General features: G+C 40.4%; 1 protein-coding gene across 1 annotated transcript in view; it reads left to right on the top strand.

Moving 5' to 3' along the window:
* Positions 1 to 11,808, top strand: part of LOC129202383 (uncharacterized) — a 140,310-nt gene that overhangs the window by 23,133 nt on the left and 105,369 nt on the right. The window contains exons 3-4 of the mRNA XM_054815042.1: positions 621 to 687; positions 992 to 1,168. Coding sequence (XP_054671017.1) covers positions 621 to 687; positions 992 to 1,168 — 244 coding nt within the window. The remainder of the gene's footprint in view (positions 1 to 620; positions 688 to 991; positions 1,169 to 11,808) is intronic.

Raw genomic sequence — 11,808 nt, 5'->3', positions numbered from 1 at the left:
TCTCATATCAAATGAACTTTTCATTGTTGTAATGAGTCCTGCTTCCCCTCTCCCCTGGACCGCGATCTCTCTTTTGTGACATCTCCTAAATTGTTTTGAGGCTATTTTTATTTTATTGCCTCGTACGAAAGGGTAGAGCTCATTCATTTTTAGCTGCTCTGTGATGAACCAATCCACTGGTTATGTAAGTGGGCCTAGTAAATAAGAGAACAGGGGATGTCAGGGAAGTCTGTCTATAAATATGCTGCATAACTAAACTTTTCTAAATGAAGCGCTGCAGTTCTGCAAATGAAATAAAGCAATTGCTGCTGAATGCATACTGTAAAGACAAGTCTTATAATGTTCTTCATTTGTTGAGCTTTCTTTGCAGTAATTAAAATTGGAAAAAAACAAAGTATTTTAATGTGACCTTCATTTGGCATTTGTTTTAACTTTTCTTCTCGTATTTTATTTAATTCTTCCACTTCTGTTGTTCAATTAGTGTTTGACCCCTTTAGCAGAGATGTAAATTAAATGACATTTCAATGCCATCCCATATTTAAAATACTGTGTTAGTTGTGGATCATAAAGGATGATCTTCGTTCTTTAGCTAATTTATTCATTTAACAATTTCCCTCCAGAAGTTCCAGCAGAAGGCTCTGAAGCAAACTAAGCAGAAGAAATCCAAGTCGGCTGAATTTCTGATGGGTGAGCCTTGCTTGATGAGTTATTGCTCATAATTTGTGTAAGGATTAATTAACTAATTACAGACAAATGGCTGTGGGCGAAATTTTGCTCTTGCTTGTCAGGGTGCAATTTGTAATTATTTTAATCATTTATTCTTTTTTTTTTTTTTTTTTTAGAGTTAATTTTAACCTAATTCTGTTTTGGCGACATTTGAGGACGATACACTTGAGTCTTTCAGCAAAGGAATTACTAGAAGGAATTTTCTGCTTGTCATTGAAATACACTTTGCTATAATGTGCTCTTCTGACCTCCTTGTTTTCTGTAGTAAAAGAAGAGAGAGCAGCAACAGAAGGCATTGAAAATCCAGCTTTTAACATCAGCAGCACAGATCTTTCAGCATATCAGCCTTCAGAAGAGAAAGTTATTAGACATGACAAGCCAGATAGCACCCTTGCAGCTCACCAACAAAAACTCGGGCTGCAAGCCCATGCTGAACCAAGAGGTGAGACATCAAACCTGATTAGCCTCAAACGCGGCGACAGCAGTTGTGTTCCCCATCCAACCTGCGTGATACGTGGCCTGCGCCGGGCGCTCCTGTCGCGACGTGTCCAAACAGGTACCCCTGCAAACCCTGGATGGGGAAACCCAAAATACTGCTGAAAACGTCAGCTGTCTAAATATTTAGAAGCCCAGGCTCTGTCTCCATGCTCAAGTAACTCCCCGTAACGGGGGGGTGCGGGTTGGGCAGTGCTCCCCGCCGGCGCTGCGGGGGAGGCGCAGGCAGCAGGCTCTCGTGGCAGCGCTGCCCGGTAATTGGGGTTGGGTTGGGGTCTGGAGGCACCACAGCCGGTCAGAGCACACAGATGCTGCTTCCTCACTGGTTCCCGAGCATTGAGTAGTTTTAAACAGCTTACAGATCTGTGATTGATTGTTGTCCTTAGGTCTCCCATATGCCCTCAGTCAATCAGTATTTTGCCTCTGCTTTGTCTTTTTTTTTTTTTCAGCCAGTGATGCTCAGATACTTGGAGCAGAAAGTCCTGTTCGCTTAGCTTGTCCAGGAGGAGCGATCCTGGCTTTTAAGCTCAGATTTGATGCAGCACCCAAAAGAGATAGTGCCTCAGGAAGCAATCTCTGTTTATTATTTAGGTTCATTCAAACAGAGTATAAGGATCTTTACTGATGTCAGTTTTCCTTTTGCAGAGGTTTGATATCTTTTAACCTATTGTTTAATTACTCAATTTTGAATTACTGCTGGATGTTACGACAAATGGTTATTTTCACTTAGTAATCCAGTGAAGGAAGATGGTGAGGAAAAGAATTTAAAGGCATCTTGTGAGCTATGTGAGGAAAATCTTGGGCCAAGATTTACCCTAAAAGCAAAAATGCCTGAAGTCAGACTCAAAGTCATTCCTAAATATCCATTAAAAAAAAAAAATTACCTTATTGGACTGTGTGGTGTCATTAACTTCAAGCGGACTGTGTGCATCCATGAATATGTAAACGTGTATCTATGGTCCGAGACCTCCCAAGGTACCAAAGGAACCGATACGACTTTGAAAAGTCCTGAGCACCCAGCATTTCCCATTAACTCGCAAGCCATGATCGCTGAGTACCCTTGTGTGCCAACCCAGGTATTTAAATGGGTAAGTACGGGCTGGTGAGCAGAACTTCAGGCATTTGCTTTTAAAACTCAGGACCTTGTTGCGTTAAGATTTTTATCCTTGTAGGACTGGAGAGCCCACGGCTCCTAATGGCCCCTTGCAAAATTAGGTTTGGCTTTCCATTTAGCCTTCATGTGACTCTGTGCAGCACTGCACAAAGCAGGAATTCTTCGTCTTTCCTTTACAGCCTGTCAGAACAGTGATTAAGCAGACAAAGGGATTGATTGGTTTTTAATGAAATAGTCTATCTGGCAAAAAATTAAGTTGGGCTCGCTGGAGACTATCCATGCTTTCAGTCGCCTCTTCAGAAATTCATGAATAGTTCCCTCAAGAAAACAACACATTTTTTTAAAAGCCTGAGATGTGTTTTTAAACAGTTTGATTTTTCATCCTAAGTAGCATTTTGTTCAAAACCCCTTAACTGAATATAGTCTTTGTGAGAGGACTAGAAATTGTTACATTTTGCCTGGAATGCAATGCCTTGATACACTGCTAAGTGTTTTTGTAATGGGAGAGGAAAGCTTGCTGAGAGTTGGAAAATTTTGTTTCCCAACACTGTGTCTCCCGCCTCGACCTTCTGCTCATCCAGTTAACCAAAAGATCGGTTATTCATGTAGCTCTGTCTCTAAGTCACACAGCTATTTAAAAAAAAAAAAAACAAGAAATCATCCATTTATACCATCATAAAGTCTAGATTGGAAGAGACATCTCGAGATCATCTGGTCCAACCTTGCATTAAATTATTCTTAGCCTAACTTATGGCAGGACTTGTTTGACAGTCACTGGGGTCAGTTCAAATTATCAAGGGCTGCTAATAAAACAACAGCTTCAAGCCTCTCCTTGAAACCTGGGAAAAAATTGAACTAAACCTTCTGGTACCTCATGAGCTAATTTTCCCCATTCCCAAGTGTAACAATACTTCATTAAAGAGGGAAAGGGAAAGGCAACTGCATAGGCAAATGAAGTATCACATGAATGTATTAATGTATAAATGGTTGTATTTCACAGTCCTCAGTGAAGTCTCTTGTTCTACAGGTAGCTTACCCCTTCATGTGGCAATCTGTTGTGGTTTGGGCCCGCCAGAGCCCAAGGCATTGGTTCCTCAATCCTTTCTTTGCTTTGCTGCACGTTCATAGCAGCTTTGCACAGCTGCTGTCATTTCGGCTCATAGCAAGAACGTACGTGGTGTTGAAAACTACCACCATCCTCTAGTGTAGGGGAAACTCTTCTACCACTTCCTCTCCTGCCACTGTGCAGTTCACAAGAGCAATTTTTAGCACAGAACTCTCTCTTCTTCTTCCCCCCCCCCCCCCCCCCCCCAAGAGGCAAGACTTGCACCCCACACTGGGAGCTATTTCCCTAGGAGGGGGTGCCTGCACACACTGGCACAGCTTGTTGCCCCAAACTTTGCTATGCCAGTAAAATGACAGTCCTTTCGCCACTTCATGCCAGGCTTCTTTACCTTAAGGGAAATACCTGCCAAGCACAACAGCACAGCCTGTGTAAAATAAACATGTTTTAGGCCCTTCCACTGCTCCCTTTCACTTTTCTCCCCTTTTTCTTCCCCAGATGCCAATACAATACTCCTGCTTTTGGGGGTTCCTCCCCTCCACAACTATTGGGTGCTCTTTCAGGTCTCAGCCCCCAGGCTTAGGTTCAGTTACTTGCTCAACGGGGAATGGCATTTGTCAATTCTAATGCTCAGTGTTACACTGTACAATTTAAAACAAGTTATAACCTTAAGCACAACTATTTAATCACAGCATTTAGCAGATTATAGGTTGAAAACACTATATAAACATCAGGCTGGCTTTTCAGGCTATGCATTTGAAGGCAGGGCATGGAGATGGCATTGCCTTGCCATTATCTTTCCACCCATCGCCTGTGTCGTTAATGGCAGCGAATAATACCTACAGGGGTTGCTATCATTTCCTCCATCTTGCAACAGTGTCACAGCCTGTTCCTCTGTCAGCAATTCCTGGAGGGAAGTGTTCTCTAGAAAAGCCTCCACCTACTTTTGAGGTGCCTTCTCACACACCTCCATGCTAAAGGATATCAGGAAGGAGCATGAACAGTTGGCTGCGTGTTCAAGACAGCCTTAAAACCTGTTCCTGGAATTTGGCTATGTCTGCTCGGCAGAACACACCTCACTTAGAGATTAAATAGCCAGTGCAGAGGTCCATGATATTGCAACTTGCCTGCATCTGCCTCCAAACAGCTTAATTCACAGGTATGTTTGTGCTATATTGACTTTTCCATTCCCTTTTCTCTGATAACAGAACATCTGAAAAGGAGAGTTTGTGAACTGATTCTTGTTTTCAAGAAATTGATTAAATATTTCCAGTATTTTTTTTCCAGAGGCTTCTTAAATTTTCAAACCAGATTGGTGGGGACTATTCTTGTGACTCAAAGTGTGAGGCTCCCGCATGCTTTGCTTGTGGGGAAACTGAGGCAGAGCATGAGGCCTTATCTGCAGTCACCCTGCAGGCCTGTCGTGGAAATAGAAATAAAACCTCTGATCCATAGTCCGTTGCTCTCTTTGTTATGCTATTCTGTGCCTCATTCTGTCGTATTTCCCATGATGGACAAAATTCCAAATTTTATCATCATCATCAGTAGACCGCTGTTCAGGAATAGGCCATAGAGTGACTCTTTCTGCTGTATGCTTTCCATCATTGCTTTTATATGGTGAAGAGCTGGTACTGCTGTGAAATGTTATAGTGACCCAGGGGAACTGACTGACTATTTACTCAGATTAATCTCCTGATTTTCAGCCAGCTAATTGGTTGGAATGGCTTCTACCCTATTTTCTCTTCTTGTTTCTATGTTGACTCTTTGGTGATTGCTCCTATCACCTTCATTTCGTTCACATATTCCTTGTGAAATTAAGGCTGTCTAGCAGTAGCCTTGTCTTTGCCAAACTGTGTGATTTATTTGTTTCTGAAAGCACTCAGAGTTTCCTTGTGACTAAACCAGACCAACTCTTCTACATTTCTTCCCCTCAGCAAATATTGAATTGGCCAGAAAGCTTCATGTTGGCCATCCCAATGGGAGGTCTAATAGATGGGTTTTCCTGGGAAATACATTTGAGGTTAGATTAACCAAACCCAGAGTGACAGGAGTCTATGTCCACCTGTTTCTCAATTGCCAGGTGCCTGATCTCAAGGTGAGCCAATATTATTTGAAGTTGTTTTGTGGTTGCTTTTTTTTTTTTTCTCCAGAGGACTTTAAACCCAAAACACTTTGTAGAGCACCCTAATGTTCTGGCCAGCTTGGTAAAGTCTTTGTCCAGCAAAGGGCTTCTAGCAAACTGTCATGACAGAAGCACCAAACCTCCAGGAATATGCCATCTTTGGCTGACGGCAGAATATGAGGGCAGTTGCTCAACCTCAGATGGATGATGTATGTCATAGGCAATCCCTTAACCCAGGACCACTGTACTTAGCATTTTATCATAGGCCTGTAAAGCAAATGTTAAGCTATTTTAGCATTCAATACGTTTTGTCCTCAGCTGCTGTGACCAGAAAATGTGCAAGTGGCTTATTCCAGTTTGTACTCTTCAGCATTTACTGCAGCGCTATACAGATTTGGTCCAGCTAATCCTGAGAGCAGCCCCATGATACGGCACTGTTCACATTTCTACAAGATAGGTGAAATTTTCAGCCCAACCATACGGAGGGAATATACGTCAGAACAAATTAGACTGTGATTTTTCTGGGGTACCAACCATGCATGCAAGCTGCAGAATCCTGGCACGGAGCTTTTTGAGCATCCTCCCACTACGTGGTCTGCCTTGCACCTGGTGGTCACACAGACACCTTCGAAGATTGTGGTGTTCTGTGGCTTTTGCATGGAAGATGAAAGGCTAATTGTGTTCTCCTGCACTTGTACAAAGGCTTGAGGCAGTCTTGACCCTAAATGTTGATGATTCCATTTAAAATTGTCTCCAGATGACAAGAAGTGTTCATCTTTTACCCCTGTCATCCCCAATACACAAATCTTTTTTTTTTTTTGAAACTACATTATCTCCTAAAATCAAAAGCTCTAATTAATTCTACCATTTTATCTGCAACAGGCGCTGTTAACATCTCATATCATGCTCCAATAAATTTGCCCACAGAGATTAACAACATGGGGGGGGGGGGAGGGGGAGGGAAGGAAAAAAAAAGAGGGAAAGAAAGCTCTTTCAATTGAAGACTATTGAGAAACTATTCTTCTAATTAGTCCAGGTACAGCATGGCATTAACATGGCTATACTGCTTCTGGGAGCAAATTAGTGTCTCTACGTGGCGCTCCGCTGTGCCACCTCCTAGCTGCAGAGCTAGGTTAGATGTACCTAACACGGTGCTGCGTGCGTCCTACAGGGAAAATCTCACTGTAAAATAGAGCAGTCCTGCTCCTTATCAAAAGCCAAAGCAGAGAGAAGCTTTTGCTAAGGAACGGTTACTGCTGAAGCCATTTCAGCTGTGGCAGGGCAGAATAAGCCCTTTCTTGCTCAAGAGTATAACTGGGTGAAGACCTTGACCCAGGGCTTTGTGAAGGAGCAGTGTGGGATATCAACTTGATAAAAATATCAGCAAGTGCATCAAATTCAGTCTGTTTAGAGAACTGCAGACTGAAGCTTTTTGAACAGGGTCTAATTTAATTCCAAAGAGGTGGTAGGTACCCACTGGAGAGACAGTAAACGCAGATGAAAAAACAGGCATCTGCTGGAAACTCACATTTGTGCCATGTGTGAAGGAAATGGGAGCTTGTGGCACTGGGTATTTGTGTTGGACAAAATGATTTGCATAAAGGATGGGACCAGAAATATGAATCAAAACTGTACCCTTTTTTTCTTAAACAATGGCAAAGTTTATATCTAATAATTCAAGTTCTGTCTATGTGGTTCCATGCTTTCTGATTCCAACAGGGACTTGAAATGGAAATGCCAAACCCAGTATGCAGGGCATGATGGATCACCGTGTATGCATAGGAATAAAAGGGTTGTCATTGGAAGTAATTTTGCGTTGAATTACACAATGTGTAATCCAATTGAAATCAGCAGAACGGCACAAGGTGTAATGTAGTGTGCAAAACGTGATCCATTGCATGCAATTTCAACAACAGGGATACTGTACCACTCATCTAAGTAATGTGCTAAAATTGAATTTGTTGAAAGGTAGGGGGAGAAGAATTGTGAGGAATGGATGCATTTTATAATTGGGAAATACTCTTTCAGAAGGTGACTGAATATGTATTTTTAAGGCTAATTTATTACACTTGGGAATTGTTTTCTTCGTAATAGTGCTGTTGGACCCTCGAAATTCAGCAAGTTCCTTCACTGAAATAGTGTGGGACCAGCCAAGCCTGCCAGCCTGGGAACTCAGTATCCATTTTCCTCATTGACATGTGTCACATTATCTAATAGTACTCCTAAATGAACTCCATCATCATCAGTAAATCTTTTTCTCATGCCTTCAACCAACAGCATTTCCCCAGGAAAAGCAGCAGGTCTTGCACTGGCGTCCCTTGGCACAGTGCCCTCTGTTGCCTGCAGGAAAAGAAAAAAAATAAAAAAAATAAATTATTCCCATGCTGTACCTTTACTTAAACAGCAGCAAATATGGTAAGTCTTCCAGTAGTGGAGTGGCAGGTAAAAAAAAAAAAAAAAAAGTGGGTGCCGTGGGTGCGATGCGGCGTTTTTCAAGTGTCGGTGACGGTGCAGGATGGTCTGCGCTGCTCAGGCTCACGAACGGCCCCTGTGCCAGTGTCCTGTCAAAGCTGACAAGTGAGTTTATTCAAGGCCTGCAATATAAACATAACACACAGTTATGCGGTTTACTCATTACCTACGGTCTCCACCGAGAATAAGGAAGATGACATACGATACCTTTAAACTGTGATGGTAGCATTTAACAAGCTGTGTTTTCAAGATACAATCTGATGTCCAGTCACTTGCTTAATGCTTTTCAGTTTGAGGATGCCATTAATGACTAATTTTGTATTGAATTCTGCCTGGTGCTCGTGAAAATCTGAAGCTCTGTGTAAAACATTCTACCCCCTCCCCCCCCACGTACTTGGTGATAATCTGGAATAACTTCATGCTTCCCAGGAATCTTATTTTAGATCTATGTCTAAAATAATATAAATAACATTCATCTATACTTATAGACAATGATGTTAAATGTAAATCTGAAATAGTAATAATATGTCTTAAGGTATTCAGATTCTATATGTAACCTAGATCAGCCTATATAAATTTAAAGACATTTGTAATGGCCATAAGCTGAGGTAAATGTAACAGATATCATGGTTCAGTAATGACAATTAAAAATCCAAACTAAAATTATAGCTTCTGGTTAACTCATAATAATCCTTTACTTTTTTTTCTTGCTGAAATAAGAACTGAGAGTTAACATTGTTTTGTGGGTTACATATCAGTTCACTGTGTTCTTCAGAACTAAGGTGATGTTCACTAACAAGAGTTGTTGCTGAAATCAATGCTTTAAGACAGCTGTGTGGAAAGGAAGACTACTCTTTTCCATTGCTGGCTGTTTCAAAAGCACTTTGGGTCAAAATGCTGTCTTAGACTGGAATTTCATCATGCCAGGATGCCTGTCTTATTCTGTCTTATGCAAAAGGCATTTATGAGTGGTCTTAGTAATGCCCAGCAATGTTCTACCAAGTCATTGGTAGAGATGTGTATTGACTACTCTGTTGCTTGAAAAGGGAGAGCTGTTACTTAATAAGGCAAGTTTGCTCAGACCATGCTCTGCATCCTGTCTTATAATGAAAGCTGGCTCATGACAAAATTTTTTGCTTTTATCTCTAAGATCCAGCATCACTCTGAAAACAAGTACCAGTTAATGCTTATTCAAGCTTTTAATAATCAGTCATCTGGCTTTTAATAATTCTTTCATTTTTACATTGGTCAGGAGATGACAAATCCAACAGTTTTGTCTATTCTTTCATTAAACTAAAACCCTAGATCAATAGTAGAATATGAAGGACAATGGAATAATTGCTTATCTAAATTCCTTGATGCATCCTTGATGTGATATGGATATGGACTATGTGATTTCTTTGTGGAGTAGAAGACCTTGTAGAAATGCAGCTTACTCATGCCATTTCTGTGGTATTCTCAGGACATAGACTGTATAATTGACTACAGACATCTTAGCTTAAAAGCCATCTTAAGAGTTTCATCCAGTCCTAGTAATACGTGTGCAGTCCCATGGGCTGCATCCAAGAATTATGCTAATTTTATTAGCAACTCCTCTTGCTTTAATTAAACTGTATAAATTCCCACCTGGTCACTGTTGTGCCAACACCCTTCTTTTAATTTTTGTTTGAATTTATAGATAATTTGGGGATTTGCACTTCAATTCTGATTTCCTGAATTATCAGTTTGTTTTCTACATGAAATAACACAATTTTGAGGGGTGAATAGAGTTTCAAATTGAGTTAATCGGTTTGAGTGAACCTCTGGATCAAAGCAAAGACCTAAGTTTCCAAAGTTGGCCAGCTCTTCGTGGGAGCAGATATTTAAAGTAGCTTGTTGTCTGAAAGCACCAAGCTATACACTGCTGTTCAAAATACCTGCAAGCAAGCTCTGTATTAACATTTACTTTACTGTGTTTATACCACAGAGCAGAGCGATGTGAATTCCTTAGTGGACTGTTAATTTACATGTTATACACTTTCAAATATTTCCAAAAGCAAATGTGAAATGATTAGTAATCCATTCACATGCTCACAAAATGTTATTAGCAAATTGCCTTGGGCAGTATGTTATGTTGACTAAAATTGATAATTTTGTGTTTTAAAACTAAAGCAACCTCCCCCAGCCCCCAGGAAATCTTAGGACCTACTCAGAGCCCAGACCTCCTGGTCACACCAGCTCTCAATGTATGTTGAGCTGAGGTGGGGGAGGGAGGCGTGGGGGGGAGACAAAACCCCCACAAAAAAAGCCCCAAAAGCAGCAATCTAAGGTTTGCAGTGATTTTGACTTTTTGGAAAGCTTCACTGCAAGTTTTCTGTGGAGTCCTGCAGTTAAAAGTGACTTGTCTACAAAATCATCAGGAGGAGGTGATTCAGGCATTTAGTGCTCGTTCTACCCACATACGTTGCTCTGGAGAAATCAGACCTTGGTGGCTCTCTTTACTTCTGCATAACTCTGTCTCCAGCTGTGTGTGGTTCTGACAGAGCCAAAGCCCTGGATGAAATATCTCATACTTCTCAAAAAAGGGTTAGGGTTGCTCTTTTTTTAAAGAGGACCAAAGAGCAAGCTGTTTAATGATATTTGTCAACGTATCTCTTTTTATAAATAATGGTTTCCATGCCTCACAGACTCAAATATAATATATTTCTTCCCAAATGCCAATTATTCTGTCCAGAAGAGTTGCCCAAAAATCTACTCAGAGTTTCACACCAGACCCATAGGATAAAGAACATGAGGTATTAAAATTCAATAAAAGCTCTTGTTTGTGATATTAAGGCTCTGCAAAAAGCCTATGCACTAGCTTGAGTATTGCTTGTATGGTTGCAACATCCTTTCCAGCAATTTGCATTTGCAGCTATGAAGTAATTGAATACAGAGATGCATCATCATTTTCTTTTTTAGCACATGGGTGAATTATTTTACCAACATGTGAAGGGGTGTTCGTATCACATCACGGTGCTTTGTGCTAGAGAAAAACAATTACAGTGAATAAGGTAGAATGGCTCTGTTATTGCAGTACATAAGACTTTGATTACATACTGCCAAGATTCATACCAGCCTAGTAGTTGTTGACAGATAAAGTAACAAAAATGAAACTCATTTATTTTTTCTTTATTGAGACCTCAAGGTAAAGCAAATTTTCAGTTCTTGTACTTACTACATTGAAGGAACAGAGACTGACAGTCAAAATGTGCCAGTCCAGAAATATAAATTAAACCTAGTTTCATATCAAAGTTTCATTTACTCTCTGTAAAGGAGCTGCTGCTTGGATTATTTTTGATCCTAAAACAAATACACTGTAGACTACTATAATGTATCTTGGATGAATTAACCCTCTCGTACATTTAGCTCTTATGTATTTCCTATATATAGGATATAAACCTGTGTCTGTTCAAGCAATTTTAAATTTTCTGTGGACTTAATTATTTTACTTTTTCTCTGTTTAGTAATAATTTACTGTATTTGCAAACCCAATGAACATAAGAATGGTTTTAATAGAGTGTAGCACTTTTGCTGAAGGAAGGACGGACATATTTTGAGCAAAAAGTCCTCCCTCCACCAGAAGAAAATTCTTCTGACTTTTACCGGGAGGCAGCTAGATGCTGCATTATTCCTTGATACGTCTAACAAATTACTTTTTTTTGTAAACTTGATTAGTTTCTAAAGAGCAGATAAAACTAGCTGTTGAAATGGAAAAGTGCTAAAATGAGAGGTTTTATCCCATCAAAATCTTGGATTAGTTACCTAGCCCAACTGAATATAATTGCTGTTCAGATT

This window comes from Grus americana, chromosome 2 (genome assembly GCF_028858705.1).
Source record: "Grus americana isolate bGruAme1 chromosome 2, bGruAme1.mat, whole genome shotgun sequence".
Classification (NCBI taxonomy): Eukaryota; Metazoa; Chordata; class Aves; order Gruiformes; family Gruidae; genus Grus; species Grus americana.
The sequence above is the reverse complement of the archived record's forward strand: the minus strand, read 5'-3'. Positions and strand labels throughout refer to the sequence as shown.